Source organism: Chaetomium tenue, assembly GCF_020726465.1.
Source record: "Chaetomium tenue strain MPI-SDFR-AT-0079 chromosome Unknown F5144scaffold_2, whole genome shotgun sequence".
NCBI lineage: Eukaryota > Fungi > Ascomycota > Sordariomycetes > Sordariales > Chaetomiaceae > Chaetomium > Chaetomium tenue.
Genome location: NW_027117330.1, coordinates 4729815 through 4745378, shown reverse-complemented (window position 1 = coordinate 4745378; position 15564 = coordinate 4729815). Strand labels below are relative to the sequence as shown.

General features: G+C 55.3%; 5 protein-coding genes across 5 annotated transcripts; 1 reads left to right on the top strand and 4 right to left on the bottom strand.

Annotated features, from left to right (window-relative positions):
* Positions 1-1253: 1253 nt before the first annotated feature.
* Positions 1254-4902, bottom strand: F5144DRAFT_545732 (type I 3-dehydroquinase-domain-containing protein; the record flags this gene model as incomplete). Its single annotated transcript, XM_066787379.1, has 4 exons — positions 1254-1400; positions 1519-1592; positions 2340-2478; positions 2659-4902. The coding sequence occupies 4 exons, from the start codon at positions 4900-4902 to the stop codon at positions 1254-1256; spliced, it is 2604 nt and encodes an 867-aa protein (XP_066647275.1).
* Positions 4903-8908: 4006 nt separating this feature from the next.
* Positions 8909-9673, bottom strand: F5144DRAFT_600325 (uncharacterized protein; the record flags this gene model as incomplete). Its single annotated transcript, XM_066791068.1, has 1 exon — positions 8909-9673. The coding sequence occupies one exon, from the start codon at positions 9671-9673 to the stop codon at positions 8909-8911; it is 765 nt and encodes a 254-aa protein (XP_066647274.1).
* A 287-nt stretch (positions 9674-9960) lies between these two features.
* On the bottom strand, positions 9961-11737 carry F5144DRAFT_145323 (uncharacterized protein). Its single transcript, XM_066782422.1, has 3 exons — positions 11721-11737; positions 11553-11671; positions 9961-11498 (listed from the first exon to the last, which is right to left on the bottom strand). Exon 3 carries the CDS (start codon positions 11364-11366, stop codon positions 10101-10103), a length of 1266 nt encoding a protein of 421 aa, XP_066647273.1. The 5' UTR covers positions 11367-11498; positions 11553-11671; positions 11721-11737; the 3' UTR covers positions 9961-10100.
* Positions 11436-12228, bottom strand: F5144DRAFT_590913 (SAM-dependent RNA methyltransferase; the record flags this gene model as incomplete). Its single annotated transcript, XM_066790206.1, has 4 exons — positions 11436-11492; positions 11553-11671; positions 11721-11849; positions 11910-12228. 4 exons carry the CDS (start codon positions 12226-12228, stop codon positions 11436-11438), a joined length of 624 nt encoding a protein of 207 aa, XP_066647272.1.
* Positions 12229-12978: 750 nt separating this feature from the next.
* F5144DRAFT_145279 (pheromone-processing carboxypeptidase KEX1) lies at positions 12979-15491 on the top strand. The gene is made up of 3 exons (XM_066782421.1): positions 12979-13422; positions 13484-13844; positions 13898-15491. Exons 1-3 carry the CDS (start codon positions 13250-13252, stop codon positions 15281-15283), a joined length of 1920 nt encoding a protein of 639 aa, XP_066647271.1. The 5' UTR covers positions 12979-13249; the 3' UTR covers positions 15284-15491.
* The last annotated feature ends 73 nt before the right edge of the window (positions 15492-15564 follow it).

The following is a 15564-nucleotide window of genomic DNA, read 5'->3' as shown; positions in this document are numbered from 1 at the left end:
CTTTCGTGCCTTGCAAGTGTGCATCGGCCGGTCACATCTCGATTGAGACACCATTCCTCGGATTCGGCTTCTGGGAACCTGGAAGCTTGGTGATCCGGGGATGTTGCATTGGACGAACTGAATGTTTTGAGTATGTACATACACTAGTGGACATACTTTGTACACAGTAGTGTACGAATACGACGATGAAAACTCAACGCGCCAAGTCCTAACTATCGCCAAACTCCCAAGAATCTGGATCAGATCATCGACTGGCGGCCCGCTATACCCGCTCAACGGTCTAAAGGGAAGGAGCCAGCCAAAAAGCCACACACTCTGAGCTAACATTGTCGCCTAACGGCGCAGGGCTGAAAGAGTGGAAATGTGTTCCCTTTTTGGGACTAAAACAACGCCTGACTCTGAGATTCCTTGGTCGGGCGGCTGGCCTTGAATCTAGGTAGGCAGGGAGCGAGATCCATCCGTTAGCTAAAAAGACGCCAAGTAACAACGGCAAATATTCCTGTCACATATGCTTAACGAAGCTTCAGATGCCGGCGCCATTGATCGATTAATCCCTTTCCTCCGATTTCGAATGTGGATAGTTGTCCCGCAAGGACCTATCGGACCGAAACGGTTGTGCCCGCGCTTCTCCTCGCAGGGGAGCCGCGTGCTTTCGGCTCCACGGGCACGGTCTCCGAATGACATGGGTGTCGCACAGGAGGCTTCACAAGACGCCTCTCTGGCCACTGCGAGTTGACGGCAAACTTGGGAGGCTCGGTGGCGTACCCCGGAGCTCGAACCGTGCATCTGATTCGTTTGGAAAGTACATCGGATATTAAGGGGATGCAACTCTTCTTCTACACAAGTGAAAGCTTCTGCTGGCTGCTGTCGCCTTCGTGGCAAAAACACCCGAAGAAAGTTAAGATGGGATCCCAGACTGGGATAGTTTCCTAGCCTCGACCAGGTTGCGCTGTCGATTTTTACTCAAAACCGAACCTAGTTAATGACTTTGAAACAAACAGCTTTCCGAACTCTCCGCCACTGTCATCTCGACCCCAAACAGACAAGCTAAAGCATGTACATATTGCGGTAGGTAGGGAGTGACGTGGTAACAGAGAGCCCCGCTTTGCGCGGAACCAAAGGTCCCATCACCGATGCAATGTCTCCTCATCGAGGCACAATGCCGACAACTACCGAGGAGTACGGGCTGCACTCGTTGATTCGTATGTACACGAGAAAGATCTACTAGTCTCTCCAGCTCTTGGAGCACAGCATCAACCCTGGAGATGATCCTTGTAAACAGAACCAAGCAGCTCTCCCTCGTCTGTTCCCGTCCGCGGTTCGTACCCGGTAGAAGGGATCTCGATTTTGAGCAACGAGATGTTCAGAAACAGAGAGCTGAGTTTGTATCTTGTTGAATACTACATTAGTTAGAGTTCTCCGAAATGGGGGTTGAGCATGAAGCAAACCAGGTCTCATAAGCCTTGGCATTGAATCTCGTAGCCACCACCCCAGATCTCGGTCATGTAACATACATACATTGATTCCCCAGGTGAGCTTTTGGATACCGATGACGATGCAAACCGGTGCCAGGACTCCTCCGAACCGCCTACCTCAAAGCACGCGAGGTAGCAATTCCAGTGCCTTTCACCCGGGAAGGGATAGTTAAGTAATCACCATATAAGCGCTGCCGGCACTGCCAAGCGGCAACGCAAAGCACATGCTCGGATGAAAGGGGGGAGGGCCAGACGGAAACCGTCCCTGGGAAACTCTCTTCCGCCCTCGCTTACAGTAGCGGGTAAGGGGATGCACGACGTCAACGACAAGAGCGCGAGTCAGAGACAACCCAAGTTCTCCAAGCACGCTCATCACACACAAAACACGGCCGCCGACATGCTCCCGACGGCGACGGCTTGACATACCCCTTCAGGATAAATCGCCGACGCGCATCCCCGCCTCTTGGGTAAGTTCACTTGCGCACCCAGCAAACTCGGTGCCTCGGGATAATGTAGGGCGTAGCTGAACCGAACAAGCGCATGTCGAAGGGAGATAGATGGGTAGGTAGGGAAATGTCTTTGAGGAAAAAAGAAAATCCAAACATGTCCACGCTGTATACCGGTACATGCAAAAAAAGAAAAAAGGTTGGGGTGTATGCAAAACCGTCAACAAAACACCAATAAACAATACATGCGGCCGCCGCCACCGATGCTCGATTCCACCCTTCTGCATTTGCGCGCCTAAACCCCCGCCCGCCGCCACCGCTCTGGTCTAGCCGGTTGACCCCCCTGCCACACAACAATCCTTTCTCTCTTAGTCCCTGTCGATTGGTCCTCCAACAACATATCGTGTGTCATGAGTACTGTTCGGCTTGTCGTACACCGTGCGTCCTGATCGAGTATGTCGGTCATGCGCTTCGATGTTCTCCAGTCGTAGGAGACTGACGTGGTCGTGGTCGTGGACGTGGTCGTGTTCGTTTTTCGTCGGGATGATCGCGTCGACCTGCAACAGCTGTGTTAGAGCAGACGTCCCACTCGTGGGTTGATCTGCGCTGACCTTTGGTATCGCCAACGAGGCAAAGGAGTTTTGACCTCCACACACCACCCACTGCTTTTACAACATCCAAAAAGATAGATGGCTGACATCATCTTAGAACAACGTCCTGCCACTGGCCAGCCTCACAAAGCTGTATGGGACATTCTGCCCAACAAGCAGTCGTAATGTTTCCACCGTCGTAAAGGCGGTGACATCCGCCGCGCCATATGCCGCAAACCCACTCTGCTCGGCGATCAAGCCCGGGTCGCCCTTCCGCGAGGCCGACCGGTCCGCCAAATCCAAGAACACCTTCCGGGAATTCGCCGAGCCCCGAGACCCAAACAGCCGGACCAACATCCCAACAAGCGTGCTCTTCTCCGGGCCCAAGGCGCTGACGACTAAGAATGGTGAGCCGGTCCCGGCGTCGGCGCCGTTCGATACCGTCCGCGCCCTTTGGATGCTCTCAAGGCTGGTGAATGGTTCGATGAGGAAGTCCTTGCCGAATGCCGGGGGTGTCTTGAAGCCTACCGTGTACACCTTGCCGACCTTGAGTGCTTTCAAGGCGAAGAGGGCGCTGGCGGCGTCTTCCGCGGAGGACGCAAGAACGACGGCGGCACACCCGAAATATGCCGACGGGGCAAGGTCACGAGTCAGAGTGCTCAAGATGCCCTTCCATGAAGCGTTGTCGAGGACGAGCGATGTGTTGGGGGGGAGACCGGACTGGGCGGGGCCGAAGGTAGTGTACGAATCCCCATTCTTGTGTCGTTGAGGACTCGACGGAATCGATGACGGGGCGGATGTCGGGGCACTCGAGACAGCAGGCCGTACGACGATGGTGTCGACCATACCGATGAGCTGGGCTGCTTCGCTGACTGTGGGCCCAGTCCCGTTGTTCAGGAACGCGAGGAACTTGCTATGGGACGCTAGGCTTTTGAAAGAGACAGCTGGGTTGAAGTAAGCACCGCCAAAATTCTTCTGGTTGCACCATGTTCCGATACAACCAGACGTCTTTGGCTGCCACTCCACGACGGCAAACTGATGCGGCAAGCCTAGCTCATTAAAACACTTTTCATAAAAGGGGGCTTGGGGTGTGGCGCTGCGCATTGCTGGGCTGGTGATGCCGTACATGTTCTTCCTGGGTAACTGTCCCAGCAAAGCCAGCGCCTGGTTAATCTCAGCCGCGCTCATTTGCCCGGGAGCTGCGATGATGGGTAGGAGAGGATGCGTGATGGGCGTGAAGAATTTGTTGAGCGTCCGAGAGAACTGACCCGTTTCGCCCATGTTGACAGCAGACATGGGTACCGAGTCGGGATATTTTGCCTTGATCTTGGACCGGAAGTACTCGAGCTCGAAGTTCTCGTTGGGGTCGTGGATGATGGCGATCATTTTCACACAATCTGCATAGCGTTGTGATTCCAGAAATATGGCCTCGGCCCGATCTGACGTCCACTTGAAGTTTCCCGAGAAGTCGTGGAAGGCGGACATGATGCGGCTATTTCCTCTTTGTTCATATAATTTCTTCCTGATGCTCTCGGGGAGCCAAAGCTCAACATCGATGTACTCGACACCCCATTGAAGTGCTCGATAGAGGTAGTCGTAGTACAAGCCAGGATTATCCATCGGGAACCGGCCGTTCTCGTTAGTACACCTTGTTGTGAGGATGATAGGCAGCTCAGTTCTTTGACGGAGCAGCATGACTTGCTCGCCAACATAACTAAGACTAGGAATATCGGAAAAGGTACCATTCCCCAGGGGCTCCTTTAAAAGATCGACTCGAATTTCGATGGCATCTGCGCCGACGGTCAAGATATCGATGTTTGGTAGGGCGGCATGCACGTCCGGAAAAGTGGTCGATATGATGAAGGTCCTCGGTTTCGCCATGAGCGCCCTGTGATGGCATAACTGGCCTAGGATATGCGAGGTGAAGCGAGCAAGGTCCCGACGGAAGAAAGGGGTCTCGGTGTAGAGAAATTCGTAATCGCACTGAGCCGAAAGATAGATGTCCGGGGGCATGCCCAGGCCGGTGCAATGAGCGTTAATGGCAACGATCAGTCCTCTATCACGCGTCGCAATGTCGTCCTTTGCGTTCTCGGCCGGGATTCCGATGACCCAGTCCTGGTCGTGTTGGCTAACGTCCTCAAAGCGGTTCTTCGTCCTGGACGGTTTCCCCAAAACCTCAGCAAAGACATCGACAATCTTCTCCTGCCCAGAGCCGTAAATGATGACGGCAATCCGGGTGTCTCCTCGCTCCGGTTCGCTACATAACGGCAGGCCTTGCTGGATCGGTGGCGATGAGCGCTCCATATCAACGTCGGTGGTGAAGGGATTGCCGTTCAGGCTCTGCGGCCGTGCCAGCGACGGCATCGGCTCCAATTGCTGCACCGCCGCCATGATGACTCCCGCGGCCCCGAGCGAACTCTCAGAGAATTCGAGGCTGGAACGAACGAACGCTTTTGCACCTCAAGTAGCGCAGCCGTTGCTTGCTTCCTCCTCTAGGTTCGCGGCCAAAGTCCAGCCCAGCCAGCAAGGAGTGAGGGGATGTCAAGGAGGCCTAAAGTGCATGGCCCGAGATTCGCACCTGCAAGAGTTGTCTAGATGAGGCGTGGGGTTCCTGTCAGGCACAAGGGACAGATACAAGAGATAATGGACGCGAGGGAGCCAGGCGCCCTGGAAAGCGATAAGCAGCCGCAAGGTTGCGACAAGGTGGGATGTCGACAAGTAGCGCGCGTGCTCGAACGCTCCGCCCTCGATCTTTGGTGTCGCCTCTCGAGTGCTGCGGTGGTGGGCGTAATGGGTGCCGTTTTCTTCGGCCTTGGCGGCTGATATCCAGGAGAAGGGGGCAATTCCAAGGAAGGCGAAGTTGGAGTATTTTGTTATCGACTGAGCGACGACAGCGTGAACGGTGGCTGAAGGCCGTTTAGAGTGGCCGAGAAGGCAACTCTGAGAGCACAATGCCGTTCAGCAGCGCTTACTAGCGAAAGAATGATCTCGGCATCAGAGCCTCACTAAACAGCCGGGGACACGCAACCGGAAAAAGAAGGACGAAACGGAGCGGGCCAGGACAACAAAACGACGATCCGGCGATAACAGCGGGTATATCACCACACCGGGGCCCGCCGTGACATGGCGTTGGAGTAACAGATTCCCGGGAATCAGGAGGTAGAAAGTGCTGCTGCAACGCAAGGAGGTCGTTCGGGGAGGTCGCAGTAGGCAGCAGACGGTGGTTATGCCAAGACGAATAATGGAAATTTGGCCGAACTTCGTTTTCCGTTCTCAAGGTTGCTGGAGCCAGTGAGAAGAGGGACCTGAGATGAGACCCTGGGGGGCTGCCAAAGCGCGGGATGCTGGACGGACCGTCGGCGTGCTTGGTTGTCACCGAACAGAGGAATAGGAACGGCGGAAGACAGGCTGGTTGGTTTAACTAACGGGATGTGTGGAGTCGCGATCCCGAGAGACCTTCCAGGTTGTTAGCTGCAGCGATGCTTGAGTCCACGCCTTAGCTTTGTTCAGCTTCGATTCGAAAAAGTTGCCCGTCCAGGTCCGGGTCCGATGTCGTTAGTTACACAATGCGAGCCATTCCCCCATGCGGTGGTTAATTACAACCTCGACAATCGTCAAAATAAAAGACACGGTGTTTCCGGGTAGCAGGATGGCCAATCGCGTCGGCCAGATGTGACGAGCAGAATTGAGGTCTCAGGTGCGGTCCGTCGTCTTCGTTGTTGCTACGGGCCAGGCCGACCGTTACATGGAAGCAATGGTATTGGATGGCCACGGTCCCGAGGTGGATTTGGAGAGAAACTGGAGTGCAGGTGCGGAATCTGTGGGTTTGGAGACCGCGACCAGCAGGGTACCCCGCATAATCTCCACAGTTTCTCCAGCTCTGGAGAATCTTTCTCTAAAAGTCCGCCAATGAAAACGGCAGAAAGCTGGGGATCCTGGTTCCATATCCGTGCAGAGCTGCGAAGGCCCGATTCAGCATTGGAGATCCCCAATCCAGGGGTTGACGGGCCTGAGAAGCAGAGAGGGTGCCCCTGAAGGCCGCTAATCTTCAGCGGCCACCACCCACTACGCCGTCCCGGATTTCTTCGACTTGGGGCTCCGCTGGCTCGGGGTCAGCTCCGGGCAAATCTTCGACATCCATCCCATCCCCGTTCCCAACAGACCCGCCTTTCGCGTCCACATGTCCGCCGTCGTGCATCGTCGACCTGGTCCGACCCAAATTCCTCCGTCTGGTCCTCCAGACACGGAAGGGGACGGGATTCTCAGATTCCATCCACATCTCGAACTCGTTGAGCTGATCTCACCCCAGCGAACCGCCACCTTCCGTTCAGGAAACGGCAGCTGCTAACGCCGTTAGCCTCCCGTTCACCGTTACACCCCGTGTTCAACTGCCATGTTGACTTCAGGCTGAATACAATCCCAAATTCCCGTCAGAGGTTGACAACAATTGCGACGAGCCGGCTTAGATGGACAGTGCCACTGTGTATCTGGACCGTATATTTCCATCTCGACCTCAACCGGGACCTTTCTAAACCAACAATGGGATTCTGATATCTGTTTCCAGATCCTTACTCGGTGTCATTCTGGAGAAACTACCGTGGCTATCTCAGAGGTATCGATTGGTGTTTGCCTGTGAACACGCGAGTTGAACGCATTTTTTTTCCGTTTCAATCGAGTTGGGATCCGGCCGGCCGAGACCATGCCACTGTCGGTTTACAACCCCATTCAAGCTTAACATATGAACCGACGGGTTGGGCGGGAAGATACCCTGTGTGGAATGATATACCCTGAGGGATGCCTACCCGGTTATCACTTTGAATTGCCCTTCCGAGATCGCTAATGATAACTTGAGAAAGTGACACAACGTAGGGGGAATGGTTGATCCGGTCAAATGCATAAACCACCGCCACCCAAACTCCGGCCGGTTGGCGCGGATAACTACCTACCTACATAGGTATAAATCGGTTGGTTATCTGGTGGAACCGTTTTTGACGGCATGGAAATCTCCCGTCTTCAAACTCGCTACCAAGGATGTTTTTGCCAAGTCGTCGTGCCTCGGCCTGGAATACTGCGACGAGTGGAGAGGAGAATGAGGAGTCGAGGACAACAACATGGCAGGATCGAGGAATGGAGAACCAATCCTTTGCTCACGCCAGCCAAGTACGCCTCGTGAAGGGCTCACCTGACATGGGAATGGCGGCCGGCCCAGGCCGATATCCTCGGCCTTCCAAAGCCCAGGAAGGTCCCCTGACCGCTTCGCGTTCGACATAAAACGCAGCCGACTACGCATCGAACAATAAGGCACATCCAAAAAGAAGACTCAACCCCCTCTATCTGTGAGCCAGTGCCCTCGGCGGCCTCAACGCCATTACCACCCGCCACCCCCACGGTCAAGCACAACCACAAAAGACCCTGGTCGAGCACACGCACGAACGAAGACATCCAATCCCGCCTTCTCACTCGCCGCCATACCCACCACCCTCCGTCACGCAACAACCCTCTTCAGTCAACGCTACTGCACGATGGTAAGTGACCGAGGCCGCCGTGCCGGCATTGGAGGGAAGTGGTCCTACCAACCAGGGACTGTCCAGGCCGCCAATAAATATAGCAATGAATGATTAAGCCATGTCGATCACCGTATCTAGAAACGACGAAGTTGCCCCGGCGTTTGTTTCCGAGCGCACACTGCGTTTCAAACTTGAATTCATAATGGAGCCCCAAGGCGAAGCGGGCACATGTCTATCGTTTTGCTCCCTGTTCTTTGTCCTTTTGTATTTTGACATCTACTCCTAGTTGGTAACGTCACTGGTAGCTTCACAGGCTCACTCGCGTGAATTCTATGCATCGAAAACACATAAAAGTACACTTTCGATCAGGCGGCCTTGCAACTTGAGTCGAATAAAACATGGATCCCAGCTATTAACGTAGTGCTGGCATTTTGAGAGAATTAATATCAAACCCATCACGAACTCAACAACTTTGAAAATCAATAATCTGAAAAGTCTTTGCCAATCTTTGAGACCAGTGTACGGCAGCTAACCTTTCAAGACTGGAGTCTACGGGGAACCCTAAGTGATAATTACCAGCCTTGGCTATTGCTATAGAAGTTCAGCTATAGCTCTTTTCTAGGCTTTAGTTTCTTGCTATACATCAGTGGATTTTTTCTTTTTCTTGCGAGCATTCAGCTCCTAGATTCAAAATATCGGCTTGTGCAGATATCTGTTGCCCGCAAGACTGAACCTATATCACCGGTGAATCATGTGTTGATATGCCTGGGGCAACAACCTCAATCAGAATGACTTGAACTACCCTACCGGCAATGCCCAACACATCCCATAACATTTCCCAAGCCAAACCATAGAAACCTCCACATCGAACCCCCCTCCGCCCAACCCCCTCAAGTACACCTCTCCATCCACGGCAAACACGCCTCATAAACCCCCAAAATCCCCTCCATCCCCCTATACCTCTCCAACAACCCCTCCTCCACAGTCCACATCGACCTCAACCCCCCCGCCACCAGAAAATCCACCACCCCCGGCCTCTCCCCGCCCACAAACCTCCCCCCACCCCTCTCCCTCAGTTCCCTCACCACCCCATCCACTTTTTCCAACCCCTCCCTCGCCCCCTCCCACGCCTCCTCCTCCCCCCGCAACAAATCCTCCACCCTCAACCCCCCCAAACCCGGTTCCCGCGTCCGCCGAAAATACTCCTGCGCGCGCGGCGCCAGGATGCGCAGCTCGCGCGGCACGACGGAGCGGAAGGTGGGGGGGCCGGCGACGGCGCGCAGCTGGGCTTCGAGGAGGGCGGTTTGCGGGGTGGGGGGGGAGAGCGGGGGGGTGGGGTAGGTGGTGTTGAGGAAGTGGGTGATGGGGAGGGAGTCCATTAAATAGGTGGAGGTGGGGAGGTGGTAGATGGCGGGGACGGTGTAGGCGTGTTTGGGGGGTTTGGGAGGGTTGGTGGTGGTGTCGGGGGGGTGGGGGGGCAGGCCGAGGGCGGAGAGGGTGGGCTCGATGTCGGGGAATTCGAGGAAGATAGTTTGGTAGGGGATTTGTTTGTAGTTGAGGATGAGGCGGATGCGCCAGACGACGGGGGAGAAGCAGACGTTTTTGGTGCTGGCGAGGTCGTAGAGGATGATCTCGGGTGAGGGTTGGGTGGTCATGTTGGGCTGTGTTAAGGGGAGTTGACTATTGCTGTGTGGATATGAAGGAGAGAAGCTTGTTTCGTTACTTCCAGCGACGAGAAAAGTTTCATCGAGGTCCTCGGGTGCTGGATGACACGGCAAGGTCAACCCCACTTTGCTCCCCATCACGTCAGCACGTGAATCGTCGTCTTCCCTCAGGGTTTCTTCTGCATTCAATGCTACCTACTCAACGTGTTTTTGTATAAAAGTGGGTCATCCCCATGTTACTTTACGGAGCTGCGAAGTTGAGCGTTGCCGGATGACTGCTCCAGGCGACCGCTAGGCACCTCGGATGGTGTATGTACTTATAGGTACCCACCCTGGGTGCGAGTCGATGGGATCCACGATGTGCGGGATGACCGCATTCTTTTGTTGAGCTTCGCATGATACCCTCCCATCTCCCATTCTACCACCCCCTTTCCAGCCCCCCCTCCACCTCCGCAAACACCCCCACCCCCCTCAGGCCCAACCCCGTTGCGAGGCCGACCACGTCCGCCCCAGCAGTCCTCATCCGCAGATATCCCGCGGCGTCACTCACCCCACCCACGCCCACCAACCGCACTCGCCCCCTATTAACACTACCCCCGGCCTCGTCCGGCCACCGCTCGTCCAGCAACCGCCGCAGGGTAACCACGTTTCCTAGGGCCAGGGGGTGCAGCGCCGCCCCGGCCATGCCGCCGATTCCGGGGCCGGGGAGCGCGGTTTCCATACTTGGATACTGCGAGTCGGGGTTTGATAAGGATGGTGGTGGTTCGAAGAGGAGGCACGAGCCGAGGGTGTTGGTTGCGGTGATGAAGGAGATAGGGCAATGGCCTCCCGTCAAGGCCGTGGCTTCTAGGGCGGCGATGAGAGTGTGATATTGCGTGGAGTGGGTGTAGGGTGGTGTTTTAAGGCCAACGGGGATGCGCGGGGTGTTATCATCGGTGTTGTTGGCGGTCTCGATGATGACTTGCTGGAGGCGGTTGAGGTAGGTCGTGAGTGCTTCCCCTGAGTAGGCTGGGGGCGGCATGTCGGGGATGTTGGGGCAGCTGAGGTTGATCTCCATGGCGAGGGGGAATTGCACGCCGCGTGCCGCCGAGGCGATGAGCTTGTAACTGGCGGCAATGTCTTCTACCGACCCCGTGACGGAGACGATGAACCCCTTGGCGGACCAGGAGAGCTGTTCGTCTGAGATGGTTTTGATGAAACCAAGGTAGGCCTCTAATGTGAGTGGGCTGTAGCCGAGGGAGTTGACGCTTGTGTTTTGTGCCGAGCCGGCCTGGGCTGCGTCGAAGAAAGCGTATTGATGTTTTTCAGGGTCGTGATCGAAGCCGTTAACGAGGGACGTCCGAGTAGTGACTGCGCCTGTTGACGGGCACTTGTAGAGGAGCCTCAGATCATCAATTGTGGTTGCCCATGGACACGCCGTGTTGATCAGGGGTGGATAAATATCGAATAGGGGTATCGATTCGCCCATGTTGTAGGTTGCTTGCTGACCGACTCCTGATTTTCTTATCCCGCGCTCTTCGTCTCTGAGAGGCTGCGGTGGCCGGAAACTGTATGCGTTTACTAGTAACAGATAAGATCTGGTACGGTCAGGTCGTTTGCTTGGGTTGCTGCAGCGGGGTTCTCCAGATAAGATAGGCTCATGAAATAACCCCGCTCGGATGGTATCTAGATCAAACATCCCCATGACGAAGGGCCGAGGTATCACAAACTAGAACCTCTCGTTCATTGCAAAAATGGGTCGTAGATTTCTCAATCAAAACATGTCATCAATTGCCTTGTCGGAGTCCTTCTTGATCAAGTCCACCATGCCCTATCACTATTGAGTGAGCGGCAAAGGTCAGATTGGATGATGAAGTAGGTAGGTTCTTACCTCGGGCATAATAGGTTTTCCATCCTCGCTCTTGACGTAGCGGAACGGCATCTCGGTGCTTTCATGCTCGTTGAACTTCAGCTCTGGGTGGTCCAAGTAGGGGATATCTTTGAGGGGAGCTAAAGCACAATTAGCAACGAGCCTCAATAGCGAGCCAGTTCAACACACTTTTGCCCTGGACAACTAGCCGGGTGACTCTAACAGCCGTATCAGTAGTCATCTGGACCGGCCCTAATCGGCGGCCTTGGAATCCCTTCTTCCGTAGCTCAGACGTCCGATCTCTCGGGGGGTCATCTCCTGTTGCGGGATTAGCAAACGTCCGAAGCCACGATAAGCGTTTGAGAAGAAGAGAAGTACCTAGAATTCCGCCAAAGAGAAAGGCGTCAAACTTATCGCCGTCCTCAGGCGAGAGATCACTAGCGGCCGCGGGGTCAAGCAGGCACACCCGTGATTTGTCGCTGGCATACAACTCCTCAACACCCCTGGTCTCTGCTTTGAAGGCAGGAATCTTGGCTAAATCCCCTGGGACCTTGAAAGCCGGAGGAAGAGACGACAAGCAGAACTTAGCCCCTGTATCCTGCGATTCGCGGGCGATGGCGAGGTATTCCAGCTCCGACCAAGTCCCCAGCTCCGGGTCAAGGTGCTCGACGATGTAGGTTTTTCCACCGGCAGCCATTGCAAATACTTATGAGAAAAATCCCGGTATGATTTGCTGAACTGGATATTGGTATTCAACCCTCGATGGCTACCTAAGACATAGGAACAAGCGTTGTGGTGTTAACTGGAAATTTTAGCGTGCGCCCGCTAACAACAGAAATAGCGCCCGATGCCAAGACTGCTTGGCAAGCCGGAGCCGGCAGATCGGCCCCACTTGAAGTGTTCCTGATTCTTGGGCGGGCATCCCGGAGGTTGTGTGTTTCCAATTCTCGTTTCCAATGAGCATTGGACGGCGATACGAAGTAAGCTCGCCGTGCATTATCAAGGGTCCGCATGGCCCGGCCGGCACCCCGGGAAGCTTTGCAAAGGCCTTCCTCCAAACAATAGGCAAAAGCATGGAACTACTGTGCAGCCCCCAAGAATGCGGCGCGTTATTCAACCCCTGTTCTGGGTGGAAGGGGCAAGGTCAGCTTTGTTCGTTGGCTCCGGCACCTTGAAACCCCTCCATCAGGTACATACATACCCTGCCCTGTGCTTGTCCCGCTGTCTCCTGAAAATTCGGAAAACAAGACAAATGGGCAGGAGTTACACAATAACTACAGCATAACTCCAGGCACTGGTTTTTTTTTTTCTTGTCTTTTATTCTCTCTTTCTATCTTTTATACATCCATATTCTCCTTTTCTTTTTCGCCAACCATCCGTACTCATTTCCCATTCTTCTGTCGGCTTGCTGCATTTTCTCGTTGTGATATCGTGCTTTTATTATTTCCCGCTTAAGTTAGGCTCCAGACCGCCAAGCCGCAATAGTTACGAAGCGGTACTCGTCAGCCGCTTCCAGCACTCCATCCCGTCTCAGGACACATCGTCCCGCATTGCAGCACTTCTTTTCCCATTCCAGCTTTTGCTTCCTTTCACTTCTGGCGCCGCCCCAATGACTGTCTCTGGCACTGCTAGGTAGCCAGATATTCCATCGCCCTTTTTCAGTTATTTATTTTACTCTGTTGCTGCTGCGCGTCACCGAACCGCGCAACGGCGCAATCATGGTTCCCAGCTGGCCATCGACAGGCTGCTGGAGGCACCTGCCCGTCGTTCTCGCTGCCCTCAGCCTCCCATGGACTGCGACATTAGCTGCCGCCGATAAGTCGGCCGGCGACTACTTTGTCCACTCGCTTCCCGGCGCACCCGAGGGACCTCTGGTGAAGATGCATGCTGGGTAAGCTTCCCCCGCTAGACAAGGGAAACACTGAAGATCCTGGCTGACGCGGCGGTTTAAGGCACATCGAAGTTACCCCCGAAACCAATGGCAACATATTCTTCTGGCATTTCCAGAACAAGCACATTGCGAACAAGCAGCGGACCGTCATCTGGCTGAACGGCGGGCCGGGATGCAGCTCCGAGGATGGCGCATTGATGGAAATTGGCCCCTACCGATTGAAGGACGACAAAACGCTGATGTATAACGATGGCGCTTGGAACGAGTTTGCGAACGTGCTGTTTGTCGACAATCCGGTCGGCACCGGCTTCAGCTATGTCGACACCAACGCCTACGTGCGCGAACTCGACCAGATGGCCGAACAGTTTGTGATCTTCATGGAGAAGTGGTATAAGCTGTTCCCAGAGTATGAACACGACGATGTGGGTCACCCTGTGTCTCGTACTCTCTCTCGTTTGCTAACGTCGGTGGCTAGCTTTACTTCGCCGGAGAGTCGTACGCTGGCCAGTATATCCCCTACATTGCAAAGCATGTCCTCGCCCGAAACAAGGACGCGGGTACAAAACAGTGGAATTTGAAGGGCTTGCTTATCGGCAACGGGTGGATCTCGCCGCCCGAGCAGTACGAGGCGTATCTCCAGTTCGCCTTCGAGAAGGGCCTAGTAAAAAAGGGGAGCGACATCGCCAGCAAACTCGAGGTCCAGCTCCGCATTTGCCAAAAAGACCTTGCCGTCGGAGAGAGCGCCGTCGATCATCCCGAGTGCGAGAAGATCCTCCAAGAGATTCTGAAACTCACAGCCACGCGCGGCAAGGACAACAAGCTCGAGTGCTACAACATGTATGACGTGCGCCTGAAGGACGTCTATCCATCCTGTGGCATGAACTGGCCATCCGACCTGACTAACGTTCAGCCGTACCTCCGTCGTAAAGACGTCACCCAAGCACTCAACGTCAATCCCAACAAGGTCACCGGCTGGGTTGAATGCGACGGTCAGGTTGGCCACAACTTCAACCCTGTAAAGTCCAAGCCTTCCATCGACCTCCTCCCGGACATTCTCTCCGAGGTGCCGGTCATGCTCTTCTCGGGCGCCGAAGACCTTATCTGCAACCACCTGGGTACCGAAGCTTTGATTAGCCGCATGGCCTGGAACGGCGGTCGCGGCTTTGAACTCTCCCCGGGCACCTGGGCGCCCCGCCGCGACTGGACCTTCGAGGGCGAAGACGCCGGCTTCTGGCAGGAGGCCCGTAACCTGACCTACGTCGTCTTCTACAACGCCTCCCACATGGTGCCCTACGACTACCCGCGCCGCACCCGCGACATGCTCGACCGCTTCATGGGCGTCGACATCAGCTCCATCGGCGGCGACCCCACCGACTCCCGCCTCGACGGCGAGAAGGGACCCGAGACCACCGTCGGTGGCACCGCCGGCAACGGCAACGCCGACCAGGAGGCCGAGAAGGCCAAATTGAGCGCCGCTAAGTGGGAGGCTTACCGCCGGTCGGGCGAGATCGTACTGGTCATCGTCGCCGTCGCTGCCGCCGCCTGGGGCTACTTTGTCTGGCGCGAGCGCCGCAAGCGGCGTGGCTACCAGGGCCTGGCGGGCGCCGAGAACGGGGCTGCTCTCGGGAATTCGGGGTTCCGGAACCCCCGTGGCGGGAGGCCTCGGACGGACGTCGAGGCGGGTGATTTTGATGAGACGCAGCTGGATTCGCTGCATGTGCGCTCGCCTGCTGAGGGGCAGGAGGATGCGCGGTACAGCCTTGGAGCGGTGAGCGATGACGATGATGAGGAAGAGGAGGGGAGTGCGGCTGGCGCGAAAGGGAAAGAAAAAGGGACTGGGAAGGCAGCTGAGAGTTCATGATCTATTCGAGTAGTTTGGGTGAGGCATGGATAGGTTCAGTGTTTTATCTCCGTACATAGGACATACATGGGCGGCGCGTTGTAGACCGATGGTTGGGCCATGGCGTAAATGGGAATGGAATGCTTCGATATCTGTTTCTTGGTCACTGTTGAAAAATAAACAATCCACCTCAACGGCTACTGTGTCGGTCTCATCGAGCGGTTCATTGACCGGGCTGGGCCAGTGTGGTTGCATATGGTTTATTTCCCACCGTCCCTGTCCTAGCTTGGGCTGGTATCGCC